This window comes from Lactuca sativa, chromosome 5 (genome assembly GCF_002870075.4).
Source record: "Lactuca sativa cultivar Salinas chromosome 5, Lsat_Salinas_v11, whole genome shotgun sequence".
NCBI lineage: Eukaryota > Viridiplantae > Streptophyta > Magnoliopsida > Asterales > Asteraceae > Lactuca > Lactuca sativa.
The window spans coordinates 369,266,495-369,284,185 of NC_056627.2; the positions used below are offsets into that span (position 1 = coordinate 369,266,495).

The following is a 17,691-nucleotide window of genomic DNA, read 5'->3' on the forward strand; positions in this document are numbered from 1 at the left end:
CAGCTTTTATCCTGGGAGTTGATTTAGTTCTTGATTTTTATATGACATGGATATGATACAGTTTTCCGCACAGTGTTTTATTATTATTTTGAGATACATCATGTATGGTTTTATGATATGATACTCAGATTACGGTTTTTGGTTATGTTGAAAAACGAAATTTTTGGGTCATATTTTTGGGTCGTTTCATAGAAAGGTTTTATTAAGTGTTTAGTGGTCATAAGTATATAAGCTAGTTTAAATCTATTCTCCCACATTTTCCATCAAAACAGTCCAAAGAGTTTGAGAGGGAGATAGAGGATATTTCTTCTCCCATTTTCAGTTATGAAATAGAATCAACACAAATATATAGTTGACGGTTCGTTTGATCAGATACAAACAAGATATAATGAAGAACAAAAGAACAAGAAGATTATCACAAAGATGGGTTTCATTAAGAAAAGTTCTCACCAAGAGAACGAGTGCACAAAGCAATTGATACAAAGTCGTCACAAAGCGATCACACAAAGCGATAATTAGGGTTTAGCCTTGTTACAAGATTATATACTAAACTATAGGAGATAAGATTTCTACAAATTCTCTAGATCTGGTATATAAGGAATGGATCATATCAGATCTTCAGAACACTTCTTCACTAAGTAATTCTGATATGCTCCATATTTGGACATCAACACCAACACATTAGAGCATCAGCGTCAACTTCAAGGAGATCAGCTTCAGCTTCAACTTCAGCGTCACACTAATCAGGTTAATCATCAGCGTGTGTCATAAGTGTATCACCTGATCAATGTGTCATCAGTTTAGGACCTTCAACATATGAACACATTGATCAGTCTTCAGTGAATGCTCTTCGTTCTAATAATACTTCAGTTCCTTGATGATGATAGTGTCTTCAAGGTCTTTTGCTCATTCGGGGATGATTTTCAGTCTTTGACATATGAACTTCCATTAGCATATCTTCATATTAACTAACTAAACAAACTCTAACATATTAGCTTGTCTAAGTGTATTATTTACAGTTGCTTAGACAAGATTGACTGTCTAGAATGACCAGATAAACTATAACTATAATGTATATATTTTGCATCAACAAATTTATACAAATAGGGTCCCAACAACAGTCGTGTTTAGAATCACAATGTAAATGTTGGAATCGTGAATCAATAATGGGTTTGTAATTTATATTATACTTGAGTTATTGTTTGGAAGATTTTAGTGATCATCTATAGACTAGATTGATATTAATGATTCATGTCTCATTTCGGGTGTTATTATTGGAAATAAAGTTTAGTCAAAGTCATCAACATAAAGTGATTAAATCTTCAATTTAGATAAAGCAATTGGTTATTTATTATTCTCAACTAATAATTAAGTAGTACGTATGCTAGTACATACTTAAGACCTTTGGGAATGAGTTAGATATGCATAGAACCAAATTGGACACTTTTAGATAGCTTGGAATGGGTTCTTGTCCATTATTAGGTTAATGTATACTTGAGTACTTGATCGAGTAATTAGCCAAGGCTAATTTGACTTGGTCGAGAACTATGTTGCATCCCTTTTTTCTTGTTTTGTCCATAACTCATGTAAACCGTATCCAAATTAGTCCCCATTTTTTGCATGCTTTCTTATATTTACATTAGGATGGTTTTGAAAGAACCAAATTTTAGTTTTAAAAGGAAAATCTTAATAAATAACTTAATGGAAAACGTAAAGGATTTTGACACGTCTTTTATTACTCATAAGTGATACTTAGGTTCTCAAAATATTCTAGAAGAGAAAGGAGGTAGTTAAAGCTACAAAAACATCAATGTAAGTTTACTGGGAGTAAATGTGTGTGTGTGTGTGCGTATATATATATATATATATATATATATATATATAATTGAATTGATGAGATGTTTTCTTATGATTTACTATATGATATGTCTTATGTGTAATATATATATATATATATATATATATATATATATATATATATATATATATATATATATATATATTGTTTCTACTGCATGGAACTTGTTTTAGAAATTATTTTACTTTCGTGATAAACTTTCACTAGTACAAAAAGAACCTATGGAAACAGTTTTACAAAAAAGGGTTGCCACGGTTTTGATTATTTGTGTCACTAACGGTTATTAATAAAATTTCAGTAATGTTTTAGTCACATGTTAACTAAAAGTCGTCATAAAATGTCATCAATTGTGACTGTTTTTTGTTTGATATCTAGTTTTATGTTGTGATGATAATCAACCGAGACGTAAAAACATATAAGGTCACATGAATTTAAATATTATGTGACTAAAACCTAATCACGCTTTAAGTTATTGATAAAACATGTGACTAAAAATATTTTTACCGACTAATTATAAAAAACAAAACATGTAAGTAAAAGTATTTTATAATCATGTTTTTTCCTATCTTTATTAAAATTTCAACATTTTGGTTCCCTCCTTACAAATGTTTCCCTCTCTAATCCTAAAATTTCAATAATTTTATTTCTTTCCTTACCAAAACTTCCCTCTTTACCCTAAAACTTCAACATTTTCATCCAAAAGCGGGTTGTGTTAGACCTAAGTGATTTACTTTCCATGTTTGTAGCCATCATCTCCCAACCCCACCTTTGGATCGACAACTACTCACCATACACACCTGATACTCATATTTCTCCTCCCCATTTCTCTTCCTCTCTAACCCTAACGAAAACACCTGCTTCTCTTCTTCTATCAACCTCCAGATACCTATTCGGATTCCCCACAAAGATACCCATAATCGCTTTCCTCAGCCTCTGGATTTCCCTCTCTGGATCAAACAACTCGTGGTTTACACATTCTAGTTGCGATTAGACATAAGCGGGTCGAGAATGTTGGGAGCTTAATGAATTCTTGAGTTTGATGGTCTCGTATTATTTTTCGAGTATCATGTCGTTTACTGAGGATATCAAAACCGGATTCCAATACACAGTGGAATCGGTGTTATTTGAGTGTTGGAATGAATTTGGCAATTCCAGTCTCTCAGATTACTTATCGTCGGGGCCATTGATGTTCAATCAGAAAGATAAGGTTACCCTTGCCTCTTTGATCGAAAAGATAGGGGTATTGTTGGTTCTAAGTGTTCGGAGCTTTAGATTGGACTAATTTCCAACCCTTTTAGACTTCATTCCTCTCTGAACACAAGGAGGGTATCGAAAGATCATGTGGTGATGATTTTGAAGTAATTTTTTGCCTGAACTCCACTTAGTGTTGTGGTCATATTCAAGAGTCCTTGATTACGAGTTGGATTTATTTCTTGGTTAATTTATGCATACATAAATATGCATTTTTGTTCAGGTTCAAGCTTTTGCATGGAATCATAATGAACATTAAGCTCTTCTTAGTGGATCCTTCGATCATACAGTATTCATGGTAATGATCTTTATAGCTTATTTTATTTCCTTATTTCTATTAGTTTGTTTTAGTATTTTTAGCTCTTTTTATTAGTATTTCATTTAATATTCTTTACTAGGTGTGAGACCCGTGTATTACACAGGTTTAAAAAAATTAATATAAAAAATTATAAGCATACGTATTTTTTGCAATATCAGAAATATTGAAATTTGTATGATGATCTTGTGAAATCCTTTCCTTCAATATTATATAATTTTGGAATTGTTAATAAAGCTTAGCTGTGATATTGGCTAATATATGCATATTATCAGGGAATTAAAAAGGAAGGAAATTAAAGTTTGTATAACAATTATTCTTAGAGTTTAATATAATTAAATACCTTACATATATAAACTATGTATTTAATTCCAGAATTTTTAATTTAAGAAATGTTAAAAAAAAAAAAGTAGAAAATGACATGTGGAAAATAAAAAATCCATAATATCTAAGAAAATTACATGTGGCAAATGAAAGGAAAACATGACATGTGGCAGAAATCATTTTCATTTATTAGGTTAGATTTTCTTTACCGTGGATCGTTTCGGGTACTTTCTATTTTGCATGAGATATTTTGTAGGGTTTTGGAGCTCGTTGCGGTTGCGGTTTGACTGTAGTTGGGCTTGGTAGGCTTTTTGATGCATTATTGGGCTTTACGGATCCATCAAAGGAGATTTGGGCTTAAAAAGTTGAAGATTTAGATGAAGTGGGCTTGTGAAGATGGGTCATAGATTCTTATTTTGGGCTTGGACTATCCATATTTAAAGCTTGAAGATGATTGGCCAAATTTGAATCATGTGAGGTATGGAGGGGACTAAGGGAATCTTGGGTAGTGGAGTGGTGTAGTGGAGAAGAATGGACCAATAGCATTCCAGCAACACTTGCGAGGGTGGAGTCTCAGTCGTACAACACTTGCGTGAGTACCCGCGTAACTGCACACTTATGGGTACTTTGGTCATTTTGTTCACCATTTACCTTGGGGGTTGGATCTTTCAGATACACTTCGATTTTCCACCATTGGAGACCATTAAAGGCGATTTTTAGAGCTTGATACTCATTCTTCTCATCTTTCTAAGTAACTGGTAGTTTCTTGATGCAATTATACTTTTATGATTGTTATTTTATTGCCATGAGTGGCTAGTTTCTCTTTTTTGATTAACTTTGGCTAAAAAAACCTTGGATATTTGTGGGTGTTTGAAGGATTCATGCTTAATTGTCATTTATCTTTTGTTTATAATTCTAATTCATATTTCTTATGCTTGTTTAATACTTTGATCATGAACTTGGTACTTGAATGAGCAATTGTTGGTTTATTTCTTTGGTTTAACATTGATTCATTGAATTTACTTAGAACAAGGGATTTATGATGGTAGAAATCATCTCTAGCTTATGAATCATGACTCCTTTATGGATGTGTAAGCATTGACATTCTCTAGGAATTGGGGATTCAGTCATTCTTAAGGCTAATCAACTTCTTAGGTTCAGTTGCTTTAATTGAATCTTTGATTTTGATTAAGAAGGTATGTTGTAGGCTTTCCCGACCTCCATACTACCTATGAGGAATCTTGGCATATCATGCTTCATGATTGCTATAACCAATTTGGGATGAATGATAAGGTTCATATTGAATCCTAATGATAAACACACAAATGTTCATTGTGTTAAATTCCCTTGGTTAACCAATTCTCTCCAATATTTGAGCATCTCAACATCTTGCTTAATTGCAAACTTTTTAGTTATTCAAGTCTTTTAGTTTTCAAGCAATCACAACACCCCCTTTTAGTTTAATTGTAGTTAGTTAGTTTATTTACACTAGGTCTATCGGATTGCATTGGTGATTGAATACAACCATTTCCCCGAGGATCGATACCCCTTTTAACCATTATATTACGTTTTATTTTATTTGCAAACAAAGGGTGTAATTTTCTTGGTGGACTTGACATCCCACCAAGTTTTGGCGCCGTTGCCGGGGAAATTGGTTATTGTTATTTGATTGTTTATGCCTACGTCAACAAGAACCGGTGAACTACTCTAAAATTCGGAGATTGAAAAACAAGCAAAAATGTTGAAAAAGTTAGCCAAACAAGTAAAGCAACAACTCGTTCAAGCTTCTTCCTCTTCTCCATTAATCAACATAGAAGATCAAGTTCATACTTCAAGTGATGCCGACACAGAACCAATTTCTCCAATTTTTGGTCATTCCTTTGAAGACATTCCGTTTGAAAACTACATAGCCATGAATCACATTCCACCTCATAATCCCAACCCAAACCCAAACAATTAAGATGCCAATACCCCACCCCAACAACCAAGACAACAACAACACCAAGAACCTATCATAGATATGTCACCTTGGAATCAACCACCCCCTCAACTAAATCAACCCAATTATCAACAACTACAACCACAAAATCCAAAGTTCCACCAAAACATCCAACTTTAAAACAATTATTTTCAAGTTCAACAACAACAAGCACATCAACCAAATCAACCTAATTACCTATAACCTCCAATGTACCAATAACCAATGTACCCACAACAACAACCTCCCTACAACCAATATCTGAACTACCAACCTTATCCACCATCGATGTACAATCACCAACAATACCCATACCCACTTTACCAACAACATCCCAATTACATGCAACGATATCCCAATAAGCCCAATCCAACCAACACCCCTCAAGAGTTGACACTGAGACAAATGATGGAGATGGATGTTATTCACACACCTCTTGGTATTGTTTATCCTACAAACTGGCCAAGGGATTGAATTGAAGTCAAGTTTCATACATCAACTCACCAAATTCCATGGTTTGGATAGAGAAGATCCTCAAAGTCATTTGAATTCCTTTCATATGATATGTGTTAGCATGCTGCCCGAACATGTGACATTGGATGATTTCAAGCTAACTGCCTTCCCACTCACCTTGGAAGATAAATCTAGAGAGTGGTTATTCAACTTACCACCAGTATCTATTCACACATGGGAAGAGTTACTCAATGCCTTCAATATCAAGTTCTATCCCACCTCCCGAATATCAAGTCAAAGAAGTGACATTTTGGGGATTCTTCAAGGGGAGAATGAGACTTTTCATGATTTTTTTGAGCGATTCAACAACTTGTGTACAAGTTGTCCTCAACACAACATACCCGAACAACTACTTCTTCAACAGTTTTATGAGGGTATGAATGAAAAATATCGAAGGATGAATATGCTTCAAGTGGTGGTGACATCTTTAGCAAGACACCTCAAGAGATAAGATCACTTTTTGGAACCATTTCTCAAAATCAAAGAAATTTCGGGACTCGAAATGACATGAAGAGAAATTCCCCACAAGTGGTTGGTGAAGTTAGCAACACCCAACACTTGGGAATCAAAGCTATTGGATTTGACTAATGTGTTAAGTAAAATGGTGGTGGGAAGTGGTTAGAAATTATACTTCATCGGTAGAGAAATCCGAAATATTAGCTATTTTTTCCTACAAAATTGAAATAAAGCAAAAAAAATAAATAAATAAATAAAAGACTGATTAAAAAAATTAATTAAAAACTGATTAAAATTTTTAATTAAAAACTAATATCGTAAATGCTTGCCATATAAACTAATTATGCTATCATATTTGAGAAAATGATTGTCATATAAACTAATTTGCATGTAAGGTGGTCCGCGGTGGTTTTTTCTTTAAACATAAAACCCATATTAACAAATTGATTTGCATGGTATGTAATTAAAAACTAATTCAACTTTTTATTTTCAAACTAGAATTTAGTTTTGAAAATTGAGTGAATGTGGAATCATCAAATTCAAAATTTGACATCCAATAATTTCCGATTTTAAATTTTAAATCTATGGTTAAATTATTCATCATTTTAATATTAATACTATTCATTGGCTAATTATATTTAATGTTTCATTCAGAAATTTTTTTATACATACTTTATGAAAATAAATAAAGAACTGCAGAAAGTATAAAAGGTTTAAATTTAGGGTGTCTAAAATGAAATATCTTCAAATTTTGGGCTGTTAATATAAAATGATAAGATATAAAGGGCTTACTTTGTTTAAATTTTAGCAAAATATTTCAGCGGCTAAGAGTGAGAGCGAGAGATGCTGGATGTGATTTCCGGCGATGAAGCTATTTCCGGTGACGACGCAATTTCCGTAGATGACGGGATTTCCGGCGATGACACGATTTCGGTTTCGACGGCGGTCTGTTTCACGGTGCAACGTTCATAACCACTAGAGCCACTGGTCCGATGCTTTGATGGCGGACTGTCTCACGGTGCTATTTCTCTCGTTCTGTCTTTCCGACAATCTATTGTTTTTTCTCCAGCGTAAATGATGATTGTCCCGCTTTTCTCGATCTGGTCTAGGTGGTTCACGATGATTTAAGGTATTCAGAAGATGTTAAACGGTGGTTGGCAATGATAAATGGTGGTTCGGTGGTCTTTCTTAGGGGTGTTCGTTTGGATGGATCGGTTTAATCCGATCCAATCAAGTAAATCCAAATTGAGTTCGGTTTTCAAAACATGGATCTGAATTGTCCAAACTAAATTAAAATCCGATCCAATTACAATTCGGTTGGATCGGTTTTTATAATTCGGTTTTCAAAACTGAAACATTTTAAAATGACATATAATTATAATATTATCCAACTTTACACAAGAACCAAAAACAAATAATTTTGTTGTGATTTGAAATTTATAAACAACTAATAAGAAGATATATTATAGTTAAATATTTTATAAATACAAAACTTTTGAGAGAAAATGCATATTAATGTTTTTTTTTATTGGATGAAACGTTTTGAACTTATTTGAAAAAATAAATTACAAAATTAATAAATAACTATAGATATATATTATACATAGATAAATAATAAATGTTTATTCGGTTTTTTTGGACTATTTTGTTTTTATTTTATAAACCAAAACCAATCCGAAATCCAAAATAATAATTCTGTATTGTTGAAAACCAATCAAAAAATCCAAATATCCGAACCAAATAGTCCAATCCAAATTGTCAAATTGGATAATTCGGTTTTATCCGAATAGTAAACAACCCTAGTCTTTCTCACGATCTCTCTTTCTCTCGTTTTGTCTCCGACGTTATTTGGTTACCGCCGGTTAGTTACTATCGGTGGCAGTTCTTTGGTTGAAGCTCGTTCCGATGATGAACAATTTTTTTTTTCTGAATATTGTTAATATATTGTTTAAACGGTTTATTTTCTATTTATATAAAATGATGTGGTTTATTGGAAGTTTAAAGGGATTAATGTTGTTCAGTGTTCAATATAACTATATTTTGTAGTTTGTTCATATTCTGATAATTTAGTGTTTTTAGAAATAAAACACAGTCTTCAAAACATAAATATTGACAATCTATCCTAATAAATAAGATTTCTTTTGCCACATCTCACACTTTCATTTAATTTGCCAAATGTCATTTTGTGTTTATCTTGAATAAATTTCTTTTCCACATGTTATTTTATGAGTTTTTCTATTTTAATAAAATTCACATAATATTTTAGTGTAATAATTACAATAAATACAGTAATAAATGAATATTAATTTCATTAATGGACTTACCTTGATATTTCAATATTTCAAATTAAAGTTCATTAGTTTATTTTGTTTATATATTTAAATTTAAAAGATAAAAAAATTCAATGTTAATAATTTATTATTTTTCTTATTTTCTTATAAATCAAAAGTTCTTAAATATTTAGACCTTTATATATATATTTTAATTAACTCATGTAATATATGGGTCTTACACCTAGTACACAATAAAAGTTGAATAAATCTGAATTGAATGATTTCTATGTAATACTTGCCCATCATTGGATACAAATCCTTAAATAAGAAAAAGTTGTACAAAAATCAGATAAAAGTCCAACTATGTTAGATTGGTGTGTATGTGTGTATAAAGAAATTGCCTTTAAAATTAATTACCTTATGCATTAATAGGATTCACACGTAAGTAAGAAAAAAAATTAATAAAATAAAGAGAAAAAGGTATAGAAAGGATCGCACCATTTGTTGAACCGACCCTTGGTTGATTTGGTTTTCTCTCCATCTTTCTACAATGTGTCATCAAATCTAATACGTTTTTGTTGTAATGTTGTTGTACGTTTATAAAAGTATACCAGGGATACTCAATTCTATATTAAAGACAAAACTAAACAAGTAATGTCACTATCTCCAAAACCATCTCATTTTATTCTCCAAGTAACTCTTCTCGTCTCTCTAGTCATCTCTAGACCAGATGTCATCTAAGGAGACACTCTCTGCCTTTCGATGGAGGTACAATTATCTACATCTTACATCTCCTTACTCCATTCCTATGGGAATTGTGTCTTTTTTATGTTAATATTTACTTGTAATTTTTTTTATTTAAAAATACTTAAAAGAAATGCAAAAGCACCAATGATGATATTTCGAGTAGGACAAATATACTTTGAAAGACAAGAAGAATATCTATATTTTTTTCATTTAGGAATTGTAGCAGAGACTCTTCTATCATGCAATCTTTTCCAAACGTCGAGAATATTTTGTCAAATGATTTTATTATGCCTTTATAGATTTCATATGCATTTTTCTGTTACATGTGAAGATTGATTCGAATAAAAGAAGATATAGTATGTTTTTTTTGATCTTTCACATACTAAAATCCCAACATATATGTGAATATGCACAAAGTGCTCAAAAGGACTAAACCTGGCTTGAGACAAGGCATAAATGGACCGGTTCTGATTTTAAGAGGCAAAACTGGACCAGGCCTAACTCTTGGCTACTGAGACCGGTTCTTGGAAGAACCGGTCTCAAGCTTGAAGAATCATCCCTTTTGGTGTGGATCTTTGCATGAGAAAGTAAGTAACTTTCTCAATCACATAAATACACCGATCTCTTTTTGGTTTCCTACTGTTGAAACTGTTGTAACAGCATCCAGATGCAAAAGAATCTATGCCATTAGCATCTCTGAAGATGTTCTTGTTCCAGGATTCCTCAAGCCCACCATAAAGGGGTAAATTGCAAAAAGTGCAGGACACTTTTATCATTCCCAATCAATGCAACATACTTTTCTTATAACCATTTATTGTAACAAACTACCATTAAAATTTTTACCCAAATTTATGTAATGTTTTACATAACATGGTACAAAAGTTATAAGTTTATTGCCAAAGGGCACACCCACAGTGGCGAACCCAAATTCTCTAATCTGGGTATGCACTACTATTAGAAATTTTGTTTTTCAATTATAAAAGAGTTCCAGTAATCTAGAACAGCGTCTCTACTGTATATGAATGTATGCAGATATGCAACTTCTTTAGAACGGGAATATGCAGATCACAAAAGATCAAATCAAGTCTAATATTGAAGAAGCTAAAACACCAGAACTTCTTTGTTCTTGATCTTTTCTATGAGCTTTATGAAAAAGGGAATCTGAAAAGAAATTGAAACTAACAAATATATTAATAAGAGCAAATGAAAATGAAAGACTAGAGCATTCAATACCTTTCTTTATTTAAAAGTAGAGCATATATCTTCTGAACTTTTTTGAAATGAAGGTTGCGGAATGTTAGAAGCTGAATATATATTTTCTTTCTTATATTTTCGGGTTCTTATTTGTATTAAATGGAGATAACAAGGCCACTATCTGATTCTTCAATAGCACTCCATACTCATTTTGTAGACAAAAAATGATCCTGGAAGGATCAAATAACCTTTTCAGAGTTTGCTGATTTAAACCCTCTTTTCAATTTGGAAGATTCAAAAAATATGGATTTACATGTGAGTTCTTGATAAGAGGCCAGGAAGTAGTAACACTTGGTAATAGTAATAATTTATAATCACATTAATCATCCGAACGATATCCATGTGTTTCCATTAAACACATGTCAACAGATTAAATAAGCTACATTCATAATCTAAAAACTAATGATAATCATAATAGTTTCCTAAAAGGCAATATTCCTTATCCTTAAGCTAATGAAAAGCTACAAAAGTACTAATAATACAGAACATATATAGTCTATTCGAATATATTACTACTGCTCATAGTCTTGAGCCAACCTTATTTCTTCAGATTGGAGTTTGTTTGCTTAAGACAAGGATTGAAAAGGTTTGAGCAGTGGAATGAGGGAACCGCTTAGGTGGAGGGACATGACCTCATTGGTGGACCCCACGAGCTTGCCACATATGTATACAGCTGGCACAGGGGGTGAGTTGCACCCTTGCTTCAGGAGAGCCTTCTCCATATCCCTTCCATGAGGATCTTGGTCTATTTCATGAACTACAGGGCTCACCCCAAGTTCTTGGAACAGAATTTTGACAGCATAGCACAAGCAACAGGTGCTCTTGGTAAAAATCACAACTCCATTCTCAGATACCAATGATTTTATCTTCTCCATCTTACTTGGATCAAAATCCAATTTAAATTGTGATCTGATTGGTTGCAAGTTTTTAATTGTCGAAGAGGAAGCTGAGGTTTGCTTGAAGTTTGAGGTTTTCGTGCCACTTCTATTTATAAGAAACTAAGCTCCTTCTCTCCAAATAAGAAAATGATGGGGTGCTTTACTTAGATGCTTCAAAACTACTAAGGGTATCTTTGAAAGATGTATACTCTTTTTGTGCATAAAACGGTGGAACAACTTGAACACATATATTCTTTCTTGCAAAAAAATCATAACCGTATGGTGCATTGATTAATTGTTTCAAATCATGATTAAGTGGCCATTAACATGTTCGTTGGACGTGGGCAACCTCAAGACCATGGATTACAGTCCTCCACATTCTACGGGCGTGAGTACTGAGCAGTACTACACGAAAAAGTTGAAAAGGGCTGGTCAATGTTGTTTCAAACAGATTCCTTCCTTCAATCAATTTATACATATATTCTGAGGGTAAAAAGATTGGGAATGAGATTGCTTTAGGTGGGCTATGATTCTTTATATTGCGCCACCAACTTCCTTACATTCCTTCAAACAAGCGAATCTTGTGATAATGGGTTTATTCAAATGGATCCATGTTCAGTGAGTCTAAACCGAATGAACTACTAATAATGCATTTAAAGACAATATTTCATTGTTTTTTACTTCCTAATTTGTGTTGGAGTAATTCTAAATATGGGTCTAAGGAAACTTTCCTTATTTTAGTATTAGTCTTTATCTTTCCCTCTATATTGGAATTAGACTAGGTTTCATTTTCCTTCTAGTATAAATAGGATGTAACAGTTGATGTAAGGACAAAAAAAAAAAAACAGTCCATTGTCACTCAATTACCCGATTTCGACGAGAAGCAATTACGTTTCTTGGGCCATCAATATGAAGATGTTCATGCAAGCACAGGACATCTAGGACGTTATTGAACCAAAAAGTCCAAGGAATGCGGTCAAAGTAAGGAAGGATATGAGAGCACTTGCCGCCATCTATTAGGAATCCCAGAGGATATGTTGTTGTCAATTGTGGAGAAGCAAATAGCAAAGGATACATGAAAAACACTGAGAATTATATACATAGGTGTAGACATAGCCAGAGCCACAAAGGTTTAGACATTGAAGGTGGAGTTTGAAATCCTGAATTTGAAGGAGATGAAGAGCATAGATTATTTTTCTTTGGAGGTAAACAATGTGGTGAGTCACATATGGGCCTTGTGGGACACGATAGACGTGGCATATGTGGTAAATAATTTACTTCATGTTGTCAAAGGAAAATTCATGCAAATTGCTTCAACAATTAAGCAATTCATAGATCTTGAAACAATGATGGTCAAAGAGGTTAGGGAAGATTGAAGGCTCATAAAGAAAGGGTGTGTGGTCATAGTGTGACAACCCGTAAATTTCTATCTTGTCAAGTCAATCCAATCAACCAAAAGTCAAAATTATTTCCATTGCCTTTTGGCCTTGTTAAAGGTCATTTTAATGAGTTCTAATCCTGGTACACTTAAGGATTAAGTGTTATGAAGTATTAGCTCGAGATCAGAAGGCTGCACCCAAACTAGGAAACCCATCAAAGAGGGTTTACGACCGTAAACGCAAGTGTGGCTGTAAACACCCTTCTAGCCATGAACCCTCTAGTATATATAAGAGTTTGCTTCATTTTTCTTCATTTATCCAAACTCCGGTTGTGAACTACCCATTCTCTCTCAAGTATCATCCAAGAAAAGCTCTCATTTCACTCCAAAAACGTAAGTGTCTCATCCTTTACTTGTTCATGCTTAACAACCCCTTTGTTCTAGCCTTGATTTATCACCTTTCATCACCATCTTCAAGATCTTGAAGGGTTTACGATCTTAAACCCTTCATAGGATCTTGGGGCCGTAAACCCTCCCAAGGTCATAAACTCATAGATCTTGGCCGTGAACTCCTTGTGATCAAGAACATATGATTCTAGCACTCCATTGTGAGTGATTCCTAGTTCCTAAGTTTGTTTCCATTACATATTAGGTGTCTTAAACACTAATTATACACATATATGTATCAATATATGTCATTTAGGACTCGTTTGTGCCTCGTGACTTCATTCGTGGAACTTGTCACCGTTACACGAATCTTCAATTGAATCACCCACATAAGGTGAGTTAATACTCCTATAATCAATCTTTTAAATGTTTTTAAATGCTTTTAAGGGGGGAATACAAGTTGAACACAATCATATTGTGTTAATATTTACCTGGGATATCCATCACATTAAAGGATACCTTATGCTTTTATAAGTTAGTAAATCAATTCAAAAACTCTTTGAAAAGTTGTTACATTATTGTTTATAAAACTTTGTTTTTAAAGTACATGCATAACTCAGTAGATGATCGAGTCTTTTCAAGTCGGTATCAGTTCATTCAATCATACTAGTAAACTATAATAGGTATAGTTTAGGGAGTTACTACTTACTACTTCTACAACAGTGAAACTTACATGAGTCAGTTCTTACAGGAGTCAGTTCATACATTAGTTGTGACAACTCAAAATTTTTATCTTGTACAACATTTCGACTCAATCAAAGTCAGACTTATTTCTGCTGTCTTTTAGCACTGTTTAGAGTCTGTTTGAGTATTCTAATCCTAGTACATCCATGAAATGAGTGATAGGAAGTGTCTGTTGAAGTTCTAAATCACCAAACAAGCCTTAAACTTCATCATGTGGACTTTACGGCCACACCATATGAGTTTACGGCTATAAACTCATGGCAGCCGTAAACTCATGCCATAAACATGATATTCCTTCCTTAAGCTTCATTATTCACCATTTCAAGTCAAGGAACCCGATTTCCCTCTCAAGTATCATAATGATCTTCTTTATATTCAAAAATGTAAGTGTTTCATCCCTTGATTTATTGATACATCTCATTAACTAGCATCACCCCTTTGATTTCATCCATTAACTTCATCTTTTGGGTTTAATCTTCAAGAAACATGAAGAACGCACACTAGTGTTTTGGGCCGAAATCAACCTTTTTTAGCTTCTATATCGTAAGTATCACTTCCCTATACTTGTTATCTAGTTGAAACATATGTTAAGCACGTTGAAAACGTCCATTTCCCCAATAACAATAGGTGTTTACGGCCAAGAGCATCTCCCTTGGCCGTAAACCCTAGTTAGAGGTGCATTTGAGCCATAAACCCTTCATAAGGCTTGGTATTGAGTCTAGAACACTTCATTGCTGATTGTAAGGCTTTAAAACACCATTTGGCACAAAGCATCATGAGTTTATGGTCGTAAACTCATGAGGTCGTGAACACCTTGGCCGTAAACACTAAGGTATGTGAACACTTGGCTGTAAACACCATTATGTGGCCATACACCCCTTAGATCCAACCCTTTGTACTTCTAACACTTCAATCTAAGTGTTTCCTAAGTCCTAGGGTGTTTTCCTTTCAGGATTAGTTGTATAAATACTAATTATATACATATATGTGTCATTATATGCTTATTAGGATCCGTTGTGCTCAAGTCTACACTTGACACTTAGCATCCTACAAACTGATCTTTCATTCGTATCACTCACTATATGTGAGTTCATACCCCTTAAATTATCTTTTAAATGATTTTAAATGCTTTTCTAGGGGGAATACAAGTAGAAACTTTATAGTTATTACATCAATCACATGTGATTAATAACTATCAAACAGACAGATTTCTTATACTTCAAATTATGTTATCAAACAAATTGCTTCAAATAGTTTTACAACATCTTTTATACACAAAAATCCTTATTAAACTCTTTCAAACTTATATGTTGTCAAAATCATGTCTATTTAGATATAGTTATATAAATAGGATTGAAAAGACCTAGGACTGATAACTTGCCTTACTTCCTATTCCTTGTTTGGTTGTGGACTTAGGATATCGATTGTTTGTCCGAAGGTCGTTTGAATCTTTAGTTATGTATTATGTGTATGTATATAGACATTAAAGTTCTTCATTCAGTTCAATACCTTTGGGTAGCAAAGGTGTAAAAACATGTTCATTCATACAAACAACATTACTAGTAAACTATAATAGGTATAGTTTAGGAACTCACTACTCACTATTACTATAACAATGAAACATACAAGAGTTAGTTCACTCATGAGTCAATACAAACATACTATTATGAGAAATAGAAAGAACATACTATGATGAGAAACAAAGAGAACATACACTACACTATAAAAGAAAACATACAATACACTAGTACTGAGAGAACATACAATACACTAGAACATACTATACAAACACTAGAACACTATAACATTAATGTGAGCCACTACTTCATGGCATGTCAATCTACTGATGTTTTATGTTTTGCAACCAGAGTCTCCTGGAAGGAGAGCGTGAATTGGTGTATAGATCTATACGAGATTGACTATCCTACACCTTGCTGCTAGCTACAGTGGGACCTACAGGTCTACAGGTGACTAATATCATACCATTTCGATGCCTTAGAGCGTCGTGTTATACTAGTTGATCAAGTATGGTTACAATCATATCAAATTTTACCTTAATTAACAAACTGGTTTAAGGTACTTAGTACATTGGTAGTTACTTACATACAACACTACTGTACACTGTTATTTTCCCATTGCATTCACATTGTGATCTTCTCGCATAAATGGTAATGTAAACTATATTTTGGTAATGATAGTCATACTTGGGAAAGATACACACTTTTACAAACAACACAACACACAAAACATTTGGGCCTTGGTAGAAGGCTACTATTTAGTAGAAAATATAGGATTTTCTAGGAGATACAAACAGTTACTACAAACACTTACAAACATTTACATGAAACATTTACAAACACTTTCATACAAGCAATGACACTAAAGTACTTATGAACTCACCAGCTTTAATGTTGATCTACTCTTTCAAAATAACTTGTATTCTCAGGTCACCAGTAGACAGGTACCGATGACCAGGTTTTGAGAAGATGGATCATGTTTAAGACTCATCTCTTATTTTGATTCATATTTTTGGTGTCTTATAAACTATACAGAACACACTTGTATTAAAACTATATTATTAATGCAATGGATGATGTTGTTGCTTGTTTATTATTATGCATTGTTGTGATACTGTACATGACGTCCTCCGCCCCAGAACGTTTCCGCCGTTCAGGTTTTGGGGTGTGACAGATTGGTATCAGAGCTCTGTTTATAGTGAATTGAGTATATCAACCTATAAAAGATATACAAACTATAAACACAAACGGTATTAAATACTCTGAACAAGAGTATATGCTTTTAAATAATAAAATATTTAATTAAGTATACATACCTGCATTCATACTAAAATCAGTGTCACTAGGACAGAACAAAAGTATTGCGGTTGTTAGAAAACACAAGTAGGCTTGGGGACATATAATCAGATCTGGGAGTGATATAGCATGATCAACTATATCTCTCCGAGGAGTGATTAGCATGTGCCTAGGAATAGTTGTGGTGTTTCAGCAAGTCTAAAAACTTACCAACACTACTACAATGAAAACATTAGAACAGGACATAAGCTTAAAATAATATAGGAGTATTTTGGGTTACTATAATTCTTATTTGAGAACTAAAGATCTTTATTAGTAGGTCAATAGTTTCTTGGTGGATACGCTAAGGTTATATGTGACTAAGGTATCATAGACTTAGAATCTATGATCTTTTCTTTACTTCCTATTCCTTGTTTAGTTGTGGATTTGGAGTTAGGGTCACTTATTTGAAGGTCTATCCTATTTTGATTGCACGTAACTGGTATGCACTACGTAAGTATTGAAGTAACTGATAACGATCA

General features: G+C 33.2%; 1 protein-coding gene across 1 annotated transcript; it reads right to left on the reverse strand.

Annotated features, from left to right (window-relative positions):
- Window positions 1–11,268: 11,268 nt before the first annotated feature.
- Window positions 11,269–11,939, reverse strand: LOC111892722 (glutaredoxin-C13). The gene has a single exon (XM_023888771.3). The coding sequence runs from the start codon at window positions 11,843–11,845 to the stop codon at window positions 11,537–11,539; it is 309 nt and encodes a 102-aa protein (XP_023744539.1). The 5' UTR covers window positions 11,846–11,939; the 3' UTR covers window positions 11,269–11,536.
- Between the last annotated feature and the right edge of the window lie 5,752 nt (window positions 11,940–17,691).

Coding starts and splice junctions, on each gene's coding strand:
- LOC111892722 (XM_023888771.3), bottom strand. CDS start 11,845: ATGGAGAAGATAAAATCATTGGTATCTGAGAATGGAGTTGTGATTTTT.